Source organism: Neolamprologus multifasciatus, chromosome 23 (genome assembly GCF_963576455.1).
Source record: "Neolamprologus multifasciatus chromosome 23, fNeoMul1.2, whole genome shotgun sequence".
NCBI lineage: Eukaryota > Metazoa > Chordata > Actinopteri > Cichliformes > Cichlidae > Neolamprologus > Neolamprologus multifasciatus.
Genome location: NC_140460.1, coordinates 13,412,901 through 13,429,976, shown reverse-complemented (window position 1 = coordinate 13,429,976; position 17,076 = coordinate 13,412,901). Strand labels below are relative to the sequence as shown.

At 45.8% G+C, this 17,076-nt stretch overlaps 1 protein-coding gene across 6 annotated transcripts in view; it reads left to right on the top strand.

Annotated features, from left to right (window-relative positions):
* The window catches only part of tp63 (tumor protein p63), a 56,932-nt gene that overhangs the window by 35,465 nt on the left and 4,391 nt on the right, over nt 1-17,076 (top strand). For 3 of the 6 annotated variants that reach the window (XM_085152071.1, XM_085152070.1, XM_085152068.1), the window contains 7 exons: nt 5,993-6,250; nt 13,731-13,917; nt 14,006-14,121; nt 14,416-14,525; nt 14,607-14,743; nt 14,931-15,013; nt 15,096-15,220. In XM_085152071.1, the coding sequence (XP_085008197.1) occupies nt 5,993-6,250; nt 13,731-13,917; nt 14,006-14,121; nt 14,416-14,525; nt 14,607-14,743; nt 14,931-15,013; nt 15,096-15,220 (1,016 nt within the window). Of the gene's footprint in view, nt 1-2,187; nt 2,375-5,992; nt 6,251-13,730; nt 13,918-14,005; nt 14,122-14,415; nt 14,526-14,606; nt 14,744-14,930; nt 15,014-15,095; nt 15,221-17,076 lie in introns of those variants that run through there. The other 3 variants (XM_085152073.1, XM_085152072.1, XM_085152069.1) reach the window with 3 other exon arrangements.

Here is a 17,076-nt window from a genome sequence, read left to right as displayed (position 1 = left end):
CAGTGTGTGAAGTTTAGATTTAAACGGAGTCTGCAGCACTGAATTTGAGTTCTTTTACTTACCAGTATATATGTGACACAGTGCTAAAACAGGTGTAAAAACATCCCGGCTGCTCTGTTAATGCAAAGATGAAGGTAAGATGCCCAGCACATTGTTTTACAGTGTCGTCACTTGTCTGATTATTTGTATTGAAATAAAAGAATTGAATTAGCGTGCAAAAGTGTGACTCTGCAGCCATTTGGTCAGTGAAGGTCGTAAAAATCATTGCTGAAAATGTTCCCAGTTTCTCTTTCACTTATAAAATGTGTCTGTGGATAAATTAGCTTCCCTAAAAGCAGCTTCAGTGATTCAGGATTTGGTGGCAGTTGATTGTGAGGATTTTGGGATTTGCCACCCAAGTGATGCTTTCTGCTGCTCGGTCGACCATCTGCGTCTGTCAGTGAGGACGGCAGCGCACTCTGTTTTAGGTCAGGTGTCTGTGCCTTTGCAGCCTCTGCAGCCCAACACCCGATACTAAACTAATCTAGCGGACTTTAGGACTAGCCTCTTTAAAAGGAAAAACTTTAGCAAAGCCTCTTTTGTCTGAGCCTCTGGATCTGCAGATCTTTAGTCGCCGCTTGCTCCAACTCAGTTTCTCACCACTGTAGCAGCCGAGGTGACGCAGTTAACCTTCAAGTGACCGACTGGGGTCTATGAAGAACCCAGCTGTTTATTTCTACATGCTGTCGTGACATTTTTAGTCATAATGTACCTAATGTTTACGCTTATCAGTACATTGTTGTAGAAATGGATCAGTTTTGGAGTGCAGCTCCTGCCTTCGTTGCATTTTACAGCCTCTGTTCTGTAATTTACTGCAGCATTAGCCACAAACTGAGGACTCTAACCTCTTTCGCAGGTCACTGTTGTTTTAACATAATTAGAAGTTTGTTTTGCCAAACAAATGATCACCCTCAGAAGCTGCAGGTTGGCCCGTTTTTGAGGCCGGGAGTCTTAGGAGACCACTGGCTTGAGCTCTTTAAAGTGTTGATTTGCCTTTTGTGACAGGCTGACCTGCAGGCCTGAAACCCCGGGGCCTGAGCAGGGTGTGGTTGATGATTGGAGACACTGACTGCACGTCACAGTTGTGCTTTAGATTTCAGACAACTTTCAAATCATTCTGACCACAGGGCAAGATTTTTATCCCCCCGTCACCAAAGGAGTGATGTGTGCCCTGCTGACTGGCCTCCTCCTCCTCCTCTACCTCTGTCATGGAGCACATCAGCTGGCCATATCCAAATATCATTATATCTGCAGTATCTCCTCTTAAGTCAAAATAATTCTCATTTTATGTGATTATATAAAGACACACATGCTCTTTTAGATGTTCATCTGAGCCTATAATGTCAATTTTCTGTGATATTTTTTTTTACTTCTGCATTGTGCATGTTTTTAGTTCATATTAATCAAAACAATTCATTAAAAAATGCCTCAGCATCACCCAACAGTTGTAAGAAGCTTCTCTGCACAAACTGTATGAATCCCAAGTTAAATTGAATCCCACTCTTATTGGAGCGGCTGGAGTCACAGGAGAGCGAGCGGCTCAGTCCCACCGTCATTACACAGGCTCAGAAACAATGCATGTTTCCAAAACAGATCTACAGCAGTCATCTCTGATAGATACAAGTAATCTACGGGAGTCCCTTTGTTTTCCTGCAGGCCTCTCCATTCAGAGTGCTTTGGGGCTTCAGAGGGAAGCCATTCTTATGCTAACAAGCAACTGTGTATCTGTCCCGAGCCCAGACCGCAGCTCCCACTCAGCGGCCTGCACTGTAGGAATTAATCGTCTCTCTCATCTCTATTTTTCTAATTTGGAAAATTATTTTAAACCACCCGAGGCATTTCTTTTTTTGTTAAAAACTCATTTAAAATGTTTTAGTTTTAATTCGTCTGAGAACAGCGCTGCTTTTTGGAAATTCAAGACAAAAACATACTTTTTTCTCCATTTTCTGTCGCTTTGCCTTCTGCGTTGTCACGTCGTTGCATATAAAAATTAATAAAACGTCTGAAATGCTTTTTTTTGGTTGCAGTTCATTATAATCAAAGCTGCCAAGTCGACAAAGTCATTCGTTACAAAGGCCTCTTCTTCTGGGTGTGGACAGGTAAAGCTCCTCAGGCCCACCCCCTTTTCTTCCAAGGTATATATGACCATCCCATAGATTCTTATAGGAGCTTCTGCTTGTCCACTTTGCATCTGTAGTCCACATCACTCCTTTTAGAGTGAGGAAAAGAGACTTGTGGAATCCTGGAGCCAGTGGAGCAAACAGCAGCAGCTCTGCTCAATCTCAGTGCCAACATGTTGTACCTGGAGACGGGGACCACAACTTCTTACAACGAGGTAAGAGCAACGCGGGAAACCGGGTATCAGCCTTCGCTTCCATTCTTTGGTCCCCCAGCCTCCTTGGCGTGAAGGACACATCAGAGAAAAAGGCCTCGTAGTTTGAAGCGTAGATTTTATGCCACTATTTAACGTTCCGTAGATTGGATTTGTGTATTCGTCCAACTGAGACATAAACTGCAGATGTGACAGTCCAGAGAGCAGGGGAATGTAAACACAAATCTGGATATTTCCTTCTTGTGATATGGCTGGTGTGTGTGTGTGTGTGTGTGTGTGTGTGTGTGTGTGTGTGTGTGTGTGTGTGTGTGTGTGTGTGTGTGTGTGTGTGTGTGTGTGTGTGTGTGTGTGTGTGTGGCGGGAAAGGATTTAATCTGTTTCTATGCCTCAGTTAGTTTGTTTCTTGATAAAAGTTGGAAAATTTTGGGGGAAAAAACTGAAAATGGTTTTGATTTAACGTGGCGCCACGTTTCTCTTTCCATTAAATCTTCTGTTCTGTTGAAACCAAAGATGACAAAAGTTTAAAGAGTAAAATGTGAGGAAAAAGTTTTTAATAGATGCATATTCTTTAAAAAAATGAAAAAAAATCTGTTCCTGTAGATTCATATTTTACCCTAAGAGGGAAACCATAATTGTTGCCTTATCTGTGTTTGCCGAGCTCAATGGCAAACATATCATCTTTATTTTCTTCTTTTTTAAATATGATTGACAACCTGAACTCTAAGTTAAACAATTCAATGTCAGCTCTTTTCCTTGGATCGTACTTTTGCTTTTCCATATATGTGTTTGTTATTTCTTTTTCTTTCTTTCTTTTTTTTCTCCACCAACTGAATTCCAAACCAAAGCTAACGCCGAGCGGCGATAGATTCTCAGATTGCAGGTTGCAGATAGCAGGTGTGTCAGTCCGCTGTCTTTTTAAGTTGTTGAGCAGGGGGTCTTTAAGTGGTGTCCAGGTCAGTGTGTGTGTCTGAGTGTGCGTGCGTGTGCGGGGTATCGGGTTCCCCCCAGCTCCCCAGTCTCCTGGGAGCCGCTGCAGCCATTAGATGGTGGCCGGCCAGGCGTTGCTGTTTTGTCCGGGGTCGTAATTGCTTTAATGGTATGTTGATGTAGATACAATCACCTGCTCTGCCCACCCCAGCAGGTATGAGGTGCCGATAGAGCCCCACCCACGCAGCCCCACTTCACCTCCCCCCTCTCGGCCTTTAATGTCTCCCTCCCCCCTTGGTCACTCATCGCACTCCCTCCCAGATGGTCACATACGCTGGTCCAACGATGAGCAGGTCAGCGGAGAGCCTGGAATGAGCTCTTTCCCCCTCAGGCCGGGTCTGATCTGGCTCCTGCTGTCTCTCAAGATTTGGCGTTATCAGTGTTTGCGCTCTGCGGCTACACAAAGCAGCAGCAACAGGAGGATTTTGGAAGCTCTAGATAGAAACTGTGGAGCTTTCAGTTGGTCAGTGTATAAGTGCTGAAAGAGTGTGGCGCTTCTGCTCCTCGTAGGGGACTGCTGTTACGTCTGTGGAATTTTCTGGGTTTATCAGAGACTGTGATCTGTGTTCTCACAAAGAAAACAATCTCTGCTGCCTCGCGATGCTGCTGATAATGACACTCGCGCTATTAAACTGATGAGAAACGAGTCAAAAGCACCGAACTGACTCTTTAGACAAGAGTTTTGGTGGGAGTGCAGAGAGCATTTTCACCATTAACATTTCATATTTATTCAGTGAATTCATTTGGTCGCATACCCAGCGAGGAATGCATTGATTTGAATGCGAACCGAACGCCGCAGCAGCAACTTCTAAATGAGCCCTGCCACGTGTATTTAAAATATCCCTGCTATGTGTTGTGGGTAATTCAGACAATCGCTGTGAAGGTCAACAGTGTCCTTTTGCCGCTGGTCTGAAGCGTTAGCCCAGCATTTTCTCTCAGACAAAGAAATGAGCTCGCAGGCCTCGAACAGAAAGCGCAGCTTTTTGTAAACTTTATTAAAGGCTGCTGCAGCCGTGGCATCCCAGAGGCCTGAACACAGCGTCAGCTATAAACAGAAGGAATTTTTAAGAGCTGCTAAAGTGGTTATTAAATGCTGGCTGTATTATAGTGGAATAAGATCTGATTAAAGGAAATGAAGAGAAGGCCTGAAAGTCCCTCACGCTGCCCTTTCTAAAAGCTGATATCCTGCTTCCAGCCAATTAAACATTAAAACGCGATGAGTTCAGGTGAACCTCGCTATCTGGTCAATTACAGCTTTATCCTCAAATCCTCATCTTTGATCCTGATTTTCATTTACACCACGAGAAGCATTATCTCAGGCCCTGTATTTAATGTTAAGTAGTCTACGTCAGCCTGTCTGCTTTATGCTTCTGCTTTTATCTATGTTTGGTCTGAGGCCACCATCAGCCTTTTCTTTAGAATAATCATTTGGCATTGATAATTGGTGCCTGTCAGATCTACCATAGCAGCTGCCAGCATCAGGTACTGGGGGAGGCTGTGTCATCACTCAATGGCTGAGTGCCTCAGTGGAATTGCACCATAGTTCAAAAGAATCACTCTGATATCACCATCGCTCGCGCTTCATTTACGGGAAAATGGTGTACAAACAGGAAATAAATCCACCGAGCTCGTTCCCATGGGAAACAGGGATTATTTTCATTTTTAAAATATGCGTAGGTGGGGGGAAAAAAGCACTTTGTTTTTCTTACCATCCATTTTCCCCCCTGATTAAATCCACAGAGCCACTCTTAGACCTGTAATACGTGCGTATAATCAGTCATTTGTGTGAGAGCGTGTGTGTCCCCACTAAAAGCTGCAGGGTCTCCCCCAGGAAGGACTTTCTTTCTTTCTGTGCATGCGTGTGTGCTCCATTCACAAAACACTTGTCTCTTAACACCTGCATGCCCGGCATAATTGTTTCACGCAGCCTCCTTATAAGCTCCGGTGTCATTGTTTCTGAGGGGCTTAAGCCCCCCTTCCTCTGCCAAACAGCCGCTCCCCTGTGGCGCTGCTGCACAGGTATGCCGAGGTCGACTCCAGTGACCTCTCTCAGGTGTGTCTATGGATCTGTGTGTAATAAAGCGGCATCGTTGATTCATAAGTCACTCCCTTGACTAATAGTTATCTAACCTACCAACCCAGTGTTTTGTTGATCATCTGGAGCAACACTAACACCTGGCAGGGCAGTGGGTGTGAGTCGGACAGCTGTGGCCAGCCGTGCTCGAAATAAACGAGAGGCCCTGGAAAGATTGATGGCCGTCTAAAGAGCACGAGCGATGGCACCTCTTCCAGGAATGTGCTGTTTATAAATGGAAAGGAATGAGGTGAATGGCAAGCAGAGCAAGCAAGAAGGGGCTGGCTACCACCCAGGAGTACTCTCCATCCTCTTTAAAGGGGACATATTTTAATTCCACTCGTCCTGTCTGAATATATGTGGGAAAAGAAATGGCTTTGTAGGGAGGAACGTGTTTATTTCATATGTTGTCTTAATCTTCTAGCTTAGCCTCATCCAAACATCAGTGATTAACTGTTTTTATTTCTTTATTACAAAATTTGCACAAAACATTTCGTCTGAAGCATCTGTGACTGAACACCTTTGTCACTCTTCCCCCTCCCCCTCCTCTCCATCTCCAGTCACAGTACACAAACCTGGGGCTCCTGAATGGTATGGATCAGAACATTCAGAACGGCGGCTCGACCTCCACCAGCCCCTACAACAACGACCACGCGCAGAACAACGTGACCGCCCCGTCGCCCTACGCCCAGCCCAGCTCCACCTTCGATGCCCTTTCCCCCTCACCGGCCATCCCATCCAACACAGATTACGCAGGCCCACACACCTTTGACGTGTCCTTCCAGCAGTCCAGCACAGCAAAGTCTGCCACCTGGACGGTAAGACCCGTGTTTGCTCAATGTTTGCGGAGTCCTGCATAAAGTTAGCGGGGTTCCACTTCCTTTCTGCACGCAGTCTCGCATTAATGTCATGCAAACCCCTCTGATAGGCCTCTGCAGGTGGGACAGATTTGAGTGAATATTATTTATGACTTAATAATAATTGTGCTGAACTCACAAATTTGACTAGAGTGAGAAAAGACTCGAACTAAGAACATTTACCGAATATTTAATTGAAGTTAATTTTGTAATATTGATCAGATAAATGTGTTTATGGTTTAGTTTGCATTAACTAGAATAACTTTGCGCTTCACTTCTGATCAACAGGTGAGTACTGGAGGTTAAGAGAGCACACTAAGTAACAAATGAACTTTTTTTATTTAAATAATACAGGAAGCTGGAATTTTACTTAAGTATAAAGACGGAAAATAGGGAGAAGAAGAAGAAAGACTCTGTTACACCATCTCCCATCGTTCTTGTCCTGCTGGACAGAGGCTGCATTCATGTTTTCTTTATCTTATGTTCCATTAATTATGTTTTTAATTAGACATCATAACAATCAGCACTCAAGATAAAGATATGACTTTTATAGCTACAAAAGAATGAAAGCTTTTGTCATTTTTTTATTGTGTAATAAATCTAAGTGCGCTACCTGTCAGCATAACCCATCATTGTAGGAGGTGATGATTTATGGGGTGGAGGTTAAAGAGACACTTTCACCTATGAACTTCTTATCTGACTTCTGGCTGGGAAGAATGTCACCTGAGATATTTTTACATCAGGACTGAACCTCAGGGTTTTTAAGTTAACTTCTCACTGACAGGGGGAAGAGTAGGATCTCACTGCATACACTGTCAAAATCATGGATGCACTCATTCATGTGATAGGAAATGTGTTAGCTTGAGTAAGTAAGGCTTGAGTTGTCTCACTTGACAGAAAATGTGCTATTTTCTCATATTTGGACCATTTTAGATAGAAAAATGTCTGGGAATTGTTCATTTTAGCTAACCAAACTGCTAACAGTGCAGGTCATTTAGTGTTAAAACTTCTTGACGAAGCACCAAAAACAACTTTCTACAGGAAACCAGAGCCCTGCATGTGTGGCAGGTTAAAGTGAAAATGAAGAAGCTTAAACCTTTATTAATGTCACAGTGACCTCACTTAAGTGAAATGTCCCTTTTCCTCAGAAGTCGGGTAAAGTTTACTGATGCTTTGTTGATGACAGAGGTAAACAGGTTGAATCGTTGCTCCTTTCCCGTGCAGCTAGATGTCACCATCGTCGACTCATTAAACAGACTCAACCAGCTCCTCTCGCTCTGTCATTACGCATCACAGGGCTGAGGGACAGCTGTTGCATCAGTGCCCCGCCTGCTCGGTTGTTAATGTGTGTGACCTGCGGCGACACGGGAACAGAGGCGCAAGGTCGGTGCACTAATGCACTCTAGCGGACGAATTTGGCGGCGGCTTTTGGTCCCTGCGTCATAATTTGGGACAGCTGTCACATCATCGAGTGCCGGCGTGGGCGTCAAAGGAAACCCCGTCTGTTCACATACAGAATCTGGGTGACGTAACTTTGTGACATATCAGTTATAACATAACGGAGCAGAAAACGCTTAATACGGAAACATATTTATTAAAAATTTCCAATTAACAGTCAAAAATGCGGGCCGTTTGAGGAAAACCTGCTGAGCGCATTGATGCGCCGAATTTAACGTGCTGTAGCTTCCAGGAAAACTCAGGGAGTGCTGGGCGAGCTCGCCTTACTCCTTGGCCACGCCAAGTGTGGGATCGTCACATTTGCCCAATTCCCACAGTGCCTCAGTCATCCCTCTCATTTTCAGTCCAAAAACAAAAGTGTTTGTCTGATGTGCAACCGTGAGGTGGCTCACACTGTGGTTTGTGAGCGGCACGCCCCAGTCGCAGTCGTCCCGTCGTAGATGCAATGTGTCCCACAGTCATAACATGATACAAGACTGGTTTGATTGGTCTGGCTTAACATGGAAAAGTCAGGGATTGCTGCTTACAATCATTGCACTGATTAAAGACTTTATTTAGTAGTTCAGTGTTTAAAAAAAACATTAAAAATATTAAAAAAAACTTTTTTTTTTGTATAAATTCTATTTTTTAAAGTGCAGTCGCCCAATGTCTCCACAAGGATAAGAAACGGGCACGAGAGCTAAAATATGAGAGAAGTAAACACAAACAAGTGCTGTTGTGCAACATCGTCTTGTACACTTAACCAATTGAAATAAAGTTTGTTCTCCTACCGAAGGATGGGTAGCATTACAAAATCAGAGCCATTAAAAAGTGATTAGCATCACCTTTTGTGCAAAGCACCTCATTACGATGACTTTTACATTAGCAAGAATAACAACTTTGCACACCTGTGGATAACCAGTCTGTGCACAGAGGCTGTGGAGCCCGTTGGACATTTACATCAGCAGCACCACATAACCGGCAACAAGCTTGTTCACTTCCCTCGGTGACAGCTAAACTCTAAGCTGTTCCTGTTTCAGAGCTGAAGCACCACCATCATTATCCTCCTCAACTGGCCACCAGTGTTGGTGGAGATTGCAAATGTGCAGCTGATATAAAGCTATTGCACTGGGAACAAGTAACTGAGCCCATTTGAGAAGTTAAAATACACGTCTGACTTAAATGTCAATTTATTTCCCTGTGGTAACAGAGGCGGGGAGGTTTCCTTGGTTCCTTTATTTATTGCAGACATGACACGTACTTCCTGTTGTTACAATTTATGTCCATGAAAACAAACACACAGACTGCTTTTTGGGCTAATGACTGTTTTTAATTGGAGTTTGATTTTGACCATACATAAATAAATAAGAACCAGGAAGTGGATGCACTGCATTGCTTAGAGTTTAGAGCGCTCATCTGGAGTTGGCCTTGAAAACAATAATGCACAAATAAATGATGACCAGCATGTGACTGATTGCTTGTAATGTTTTCTGTGAGGTCGGGCTGGTTCCACATGCACTGTTGTTGTTTTTGTACCTCGCAGCCAGGTTAAATGTCACTCAACTCTGAAATGCAGTTGATCCTGTCAGAGAGGATTCGTTACAGCGTTTCCCCGCCGAACTTTGTTTTGTTGATTTCCAGATCGGCTCATAGAGAGAGTCATTTTCGCTGGCTGCAGCTTCCAGTCTGATTCTAAAGAAGAGTGATTACAGCGTCGGTTCCCATCTCAAAGGAGGCTCCCGCTCCTGATCTCAGGAGATCTTTCGTAAAGCTCCCATAATCTCAGCCCAATAAGCTCAACTGCTGGACTGATGGACTGATGGCAGAGAGCCACCGTAGATGTCACTGCAGCTTTGCTCTGTGCATAGATCCGCTAATGCCCCCTTTTTGAAGGCCTGTGGGATCTTCCACGGGGACTTAGTGGACTGTGTACTGTACTGTTTGATGACTGTTCTTATGGAGACACACCTAATCCCTAACCCACACCTTAACCTCTTCCTGTCTAGGATGAGGCACACAGCAAAAGGTGCAACACGTCAGTGTTTCCCAGAAACTGCTCCCACACGGTTTTCCTGCCGGCACTCCTGCAGCCTGCACGGCATTCCCTCCCCCAGTGCTCGGTTAGAGAAAAACAGTCGCCGGGTCAAATGAATACACAAGTTTAGAGATGTTTCATCTTCTTTGCGCCACTAAAGGAGGCAGCCATTGTTGTCAGGGTAAAGACTAGTTGTGTTTGCGGTGTGTATTAACTGCCACCATATTTAGTCAAAGGAGAGGAATGTCATGGTTCGGGCTATCACTGGGACGCTGTTGAGCCCAGGGGGATTACAGTAATGGATTGAGGGCCTGTAGATAATACTTGTGTAAATATTGTGTGCCTCTTTCCTGAACCCTGTGCTCTTGGAGTGGGCTCTGTCTTTTTTGAGAGAGTTAAGCTTGATGGTTGCATCTCACATTGCGCCGGAGGAGGAGGAGGAGGAGGAATGCTCAAAGAGAAGAGTGTTCTAGCGAAAGGCGGCAAGACGCAACTTGCCCATGGAACATCTGCGGGCCCGTCCCACGCCTCACGAGATGGGGCTGAGACTTGTTTGTGTCAAGAAGCTTGTCACGACTCGCCCGTCGCAGAGAGACAAACCCTGAAAGCTACAGATGGGAAAAGGTGGAGGGGAAATTTTTAAAAAGGCAGAGTTGAAAAGGTTTTTATGATATGGGCTATGGGATTTCTCCATAATCTTCACGGAAAAGCCCTTTCTCTTACAGTTTAAGTTACAAGATTCCTTTTTTTTCCAACTTCTGACAGAGTACCTGCAGCAGTGATTTACAGAAACAGAAAGCAGGATCACGCTGCAGTGGTATAAATATAAAAGGCAGATATTAGTCTGTCATCAGGGGGAAAAGGAGGAATTTAGATCAGACCTCACCAAACTGAGTTTGTTGGAGTGCTCTCAACACAGAAATCATTGTTGTGTTATAATTGAAGGTTGGAACGACAAAAAAGTGCTGGCAGCTCAAACACTTCCTTCAAGGATAAGCAGATCAAACAGTTTTTGAAAATAATTTTAAGCATGTTTAGCAAACTTTGGCTGCTCTGCATCTGAAAAGAAAAGGAGAAAATCCTCGATTGCTTTTTTTTCCCTAAACCTCTTCCCACCTGTTGGCTGTGCTTTCAGTTTTAAAGTTGAAGTTACAGTTGTTCTGCTGAAGACATTTGATTGGCAAATCCCAAGAGGGACAGATACACGTTTGACTCTTTCAACACCGGCTACGTGATGCTGCTTGTCGGTGGACAGGTTTGCCCGGGGACAGGTGTCATCCCTAAGATTGGGTGGTCGAGATTGGTGCTGATAGCTTCGGCCGAGCAGATTGTCCGCTAAAATGTTCAACTTTTCCCCCTGTTTTAGATTTAAGAAGCAGGTGCTTTGCTTCAGTTTCAGAGAAAAGTAGAGCGAGGGAGGGAAAAAACTCTTTGGATTATTGTTGAATTAAACAGGTTTGGGAGACGCTGTAGGCATGACATGACATGTCAGGTATGAAGAAGACAAGACCAGAGGCGCCAAACGTTGCTTGTTTAAGGCCTGATGTTTGTCAGGACTTGACTTCTGCATGCGCCCGCAGCGCCTGTCAGGTAGAAAGGAACGCTACAACCGTGGGCCTGCCCCAACCTGCGCAACACAGGAAGTGTGTGTCTCTGTGCTCCTGTGCTGTGTGTTTGTGTGCATTAGCTGCATGTGTGCAATTACTTTCTATGTCCGAGTATCCGAACAAATTGCATGTTGCGTGTCGTCAGATTATCCCAGAGACGCATTTTCGTTGTAGCTTGAAAGCTGCAGTGCTGTGTCCGCACGGTTTCCAGCTGAGCTTTCCAGATGTGCACGTGGAATTTAAAAGTCCAGCCACTTTAGGTCATTTATTACTTTTGCCCCGTGCCAGCTGAACAATGCATCACGTGTGTTTCCTGCAAACACTCGCAGAAGTTTTCTTTCAAATGATTGTGATTAAGCGGCTCTGCATTGTGCGCCTTGTCTTCCTCGGCCGTGTAATTCACATTGTGACCAATGAAAGGCTCATAATTACATGTTAACACCTGAGCGCCGCACCCTGTGTGAGCCACTGAATCCCCATCAGTCAACTGGCTGTCCTCCACCCTGAACAGTGTTGGCTTTAACCGCATGCTGCTTTCAGCAATCAGCAGCAGCAGCTCCTGCTCTCACTGCTGAGCAAACACAGCAGCAGCACAGAGCTGTGTACTCAAAGTTTGTAGCTTGAGGGCTGGGATGGGCCACTCATGTGTGCATGTGTTTGAAACTGTAGGATATCATCTAAACAAACTTTGTGTTTCTGGCCTAACATTTGCGATTAGATCTTTAGGCTCAGATTTGTGCAGACCCTTTACACAGCACCTCTCTCTTTCTCTTTTGCTCTTCTTCCACACCCTCGCCCCCCTTCCTCCATCTCTCTGCTTGGCTTCTCCACCCCATTTAGCTGACTGACAGAGGCGTACGGGGGGAGTATCAGGTTAGGAGCGAGCGGGCAACTACAGCCATTCATCTTGGAGGCATTTTTTTAAGCTGCTAGAAAGCCGCTTTGATTTTAAGGAAGAGTCAGTTCAGTTGCCGTGTTGATGTACACGTCCCAGAGCTTAAACTGCCCTCATCAGTCAATCTATCGTGTCCTTGTGCACGAATCAAAACGCAGTTTTATTGTTAAAATCTTCTGCTTTGCATTCGTATTTCCCAGCAGTGAGCATCAGCGCTGCAGCGTTGGCGTTGGGTCACTATAAGAGGGTCACTTGAGGAAAGCAGCACATGTGAAAAGTTGCGTTTAATAGCAGACTGCATCAGTGGGCGAAACGCAGGCATAAGGCAGAGACGGGGAGGTGCACTTTTAGGTTTGTCCTGATGAAAGGAGAGGTTGCGCCTGAGGAGAAGAGCAGAAAATGTCCGTGCCAAGCTTGTGTAATATTTAAAGTGAGCACAGACGGTTCCTGGGATGAGCTTCTTTTCATTGGAAGCAAACTTAATAGAGGTGCAATTTTATGTTGCATTGTTCCCGAACACAGCCCCGAGCAGTTTTCACAATGTTCACTTTTCATCACTCAGAAATGAAACTGACAGGAAAATTTCCCCTCCGCCCCTCCACCCTCAGCTCTGTGCACATAGAGGATTTAAAGCTCTGCTTGCACAGCAGTGATTTGAATGGCTTGTGTACACAGTTGGGTTGTGCCTATTAGTAAGAACTCGGCCTTTCTGATGCCTTTACTGGTTATCGCTTCTAACAGTGCCAAGGATCAAGGTGCATCCATTGTTCAAGACTCCTGGCCTGCACACTTGAGCCTGAGCCAGTTTGTGTGATCAACCATCACATTTTGGCTCGTCGCTGATGAATCTTTTGTGACTGCTGCGATTAGCCCTCCGCTCCTTCACTCGGAGTCGTTGTCATCCACCTGCACTCAGCCTAATGCAGCTCCAGCCTGCCAGGCGCTTCAGAAGCTGCTCTGTGTGATGAGTGGCCATCAGATGCTTTAACAGAGATGAAAGCCAGGCCCTGTTTAATTGCCCCTGGAGGGGTCCATTTTATGGTGCTCCTCGGAAGTCCCAGAGGCTTTCTGTGAGACATCTTTGAGGTTGGCCAATACTCACTTGTAGGGCCGAGTGCTGTGTGTGTTTATTTAAGTGGGTCATAATCACAGTCTTTAGTTTAACCCTTTTTGCTTCAGGGGAGCCAGAAGTGCACAGCTGAGGCAGCAGGTGTTACCAAACTCCTTCAAACGCCGCTGTGCACTTATTTTTAAGGTAAATTAGTTTAATTAAATTTTACTGGTCACCAGGAATCTGAGAGATTCCACCAAAATAAGGTTTCCAAAAGCCTTTCCCCCCCTGACTTTATCCATTTACCATCACGTCTCGGGTGTTTCTGTGATCAATCTGTGCTTTAAAATTTAAGCCGATCCCTCCATCAAAACTTTTCTGTAATCTTTTGTGTTTTCTCTCGTTTTGTTTTGCAGTATTCGACCGAACTGAAGAAGTTATACTGCCAGATCGCCAAGACATGTCCCATTCAGATCAAAGTCCTCACCACTCCTCCCCAGGGTGCCGTGATCAGAGCCATGCCTGTTTACAAAAAAGCTGAACACGTGACCGAGGTGGTGAAACGCTGCCCGAACCACGAGCTCAGCCGCGAATTCAACGACGGTCAGTTGAAATCCCACCGCCCCTTGTTTCACTTCGGCCGTCTTTGTTTGTTGTTGGCGTTTGACCATACGACTCGTGTTGCTTCCAGGTCAGATAGCGCCGCCGAGCCACCTGATCCGCGTGGAGGGAAACAGCCACGCCCAGTACGTGGAGGACACCATCACTGGGAGACAGAGCGTCCTGGTTCCTTATGAGCCTCCCCAGGTGAGCTGTCCATCAACCTACAGGGTATCCAAGCGACAAACGACTCGGATGGCAACAGACAGCGAGTTTGCTGTCACGTTCAGCTGCTCGACACTTCGCCAACCTCTCCGTCAAAGCTTTCAGTGCCGCCATGAAAGCTTCAAATGTGATTTTCAGCAAAAATGCACATTTTTCAAATACTGGTTAAACATTTGGATTCTGCATAATTAAACCAATTTAAATGACCCAAATCTGAAATATGTCCAAATACGACCTGCCGCCGTCACTCACCTGCAGTTTCATTCTCCTCCTCAGGTGGGGACCGAATTCACCACCATTCTGTACAATTTCATGTGCAACTCGAGCTGCGTGGGCGGAATGAACAGGCGCCCGATTCTCATCATCGTCACCCTGGAAACCAGAGAGTAAGCCGCGCCGCCGCCACCTCCGTCGCGCCCTTCGTTGGCCGTGCTTTGTTTCTGACCGAGGCTGTCTTTGTCTCCCAGCGGTCAGGTTTTAGGGCGCCGTTGCTTCGAAGCCAGGATCTGCGCCTGCCCGGGCCGCGACCGCAAGGCCGACGAGGACAGCATCCGCAAGCAGCACGTAACGGACGCCACAAAGAGCAGTGAGGGTACGAAACGCCGTAAGTAGGGCCGGGGCTGGTGACGGGCTGACGTGCTTTTGGTCTTCCTCGACATGCAGCCGGCGTCGAGGACTCTCACTAACCCGCCTTTCCCCTCGCTTCTTCCCCCTCCTGCTCTGTCTTAGGTCGACTTGTTCTCTTTAGCACGGCGGCCGCTGTATTCACGCTCTCCTCTTCTCTTTTTCAGCCTTCCGACAGGTTTCCCACGGCATACAGATGTCCACCATCAAGAAGAGAAGATCCACAGATGAGGAAGTTTTTTGTTTGCCTGTAAGTGTGGCTCCGCCGTCTCACACGGCTAGGGGTGCGTCTGAGCTGCTCGCTGACCTCTCGTCTTATCTGTTCCCCTCAGATTAAAGGACGCGAAATCTATGAGATTTTGGTAAAAATCAAAGAGTCGCTGGAACTCATGCAGTTCCTGCCGCAGCACACAATAGAGTCATACAGACAGCAGCAGCAGAACCTCCTGCAGAAACAGTGAGTACCAGAACAGATTATTGGTGGAGTGAAACACAGATGTGCAGAACAGGCAAGCTTCACCGTTGAATTCAACTGTTTCTTTGCATGCAGCTGCACTCTCTGCCTCAGTAAACGTCTTCTTTGCTTATGTGGAGGTTAGTTTGTCTTTCGAACGCAGGGCACTGATGACTAACTGACTGAACATGGCTCACTTGTTGCTTGAATTGTGGATTGCACTGATAAATGAGATTTCTTGATTGTATTTACTGCCGCCGCTGAAGCGTTGCAGCTAGAAGAGCTGATAATAAACACTCTGGAGTAGGTGTTAGCCAGCGTTTCACAGAATTTACTCCGAATCAGCTCAGCCTCGTGTCCAAGCAAAAGTTGTTTTTTGTTGTTGTTTTTTTTGTCATTTTCTTTCCTCCTTCTTGCTCCCATGGGACACGAGCCAACGCTGATGAATCGTGACAAATGTACCTGGCTGCGCTTTGTTAGGGAGACGCTTCCAGAAGGTTCCCGGTAACGCCTTTGGGTGCTTTGCCAAGTTTTTACACAACAGCAGCAAACAGAATCCGTGCCTCGGCCTCATCTATCGGCTTCGGCGTAATTAAAAGTGTCTCAAACGCACACGTCCTCGTCCCGCCTCCCTTCTTTCACTGTAAGCTATGGAAACGAGGAGATGGGAGTAAGTGATAGTTTGACAGCGCTGTGATGATAATTACTGCTTATGTTCTAGTTTCCCATTAAGAGAAGGCAGACAGCCTCGCAGTGACGTAGTGCTTGCACTCGCTGTTTTTCTTTGACTTTATTTGTGGTTTTGCTGCCCGTCCGCCCTTCAGCACTAACAAGAGCTTAAAAAGCAGACGTTTAATTTGAGACAGAGAGTGCAGAATTTTTCAAGACTTTTTCAAATTCGACACTATTAGATTTTGATGCCAACCCCCAGAATCTTGGGATTTGGTGTTTATCCTTCTCCCGTTTGTCCATTTTTGCACGCTTTTCCCAGTTTTCTTTGTAAAACCTTTGACCTGTTGGAGTTTATTACTGTATTCAGCATTGGAAATAAAAGGTTCTGTCAACAGCAGTGTTTCAGACCTTTCCTTCTTTCCCTTTAAATGTCAAATAACACCATTCTGTAAAAAGGCTGTGATCTGTGTGTGCATACTGCCATCTTCTGGACACATGTGTTACTGCAGTACAGTAGGAGTTTCCTGAACCTCAAACTTGAACATTTGTATAGTTTTCTGAACATCTGGACCTCTCTGGGGTCCCTCGCTCCTTCCTCCTCCTCCTCCTCCTCCTCTGTCAGTGAGCCCTTATTTCTGCTCTTCTCTCTCTCTCTCTCTTTCTCTTCTTTCTGGTTCCTCCCTGCAGCCTGATAAAAACCCGTCTCGGTAGCCAGCTCCTGGAACCTGCATTAGAGCAGAGGCGGCGGTGCAGCTCCTCCTGAAATCCACATTCCTCCTCTTCTTCCTCCTCCCTCGACTTAAACGGACCTCCTCTCTGCCTCCTTTTCATCAACTCTGATTTCTGTGACCTGCTTCCTCCTGTGCGTCCCGGGACTCTACACCGAGGATGTGAACTTTCTGTTTCTCTCTCTGCTGCTGCTGTAAATGCTGGATGATCACGTCTTGTTTTTATTCAGCCGCGACAGACGGTGTGAGGGTTTCAGTAGGCTGCCGGCCTGCGTGATCCCCTCCTAATCACTACAGACTGAACTGCAAATGAACATGTGAATTGCATGCATTATTTTTATCCATAAAGACTGTACTTTGTGTTCTCAGGCACCACTTTATCTCCTGCCTGTGACACGGACAGGAGTCATTTTAGATTTCTTATTTCTTACTAAGTGTGTTGCGTCTTTGCATTGTTGC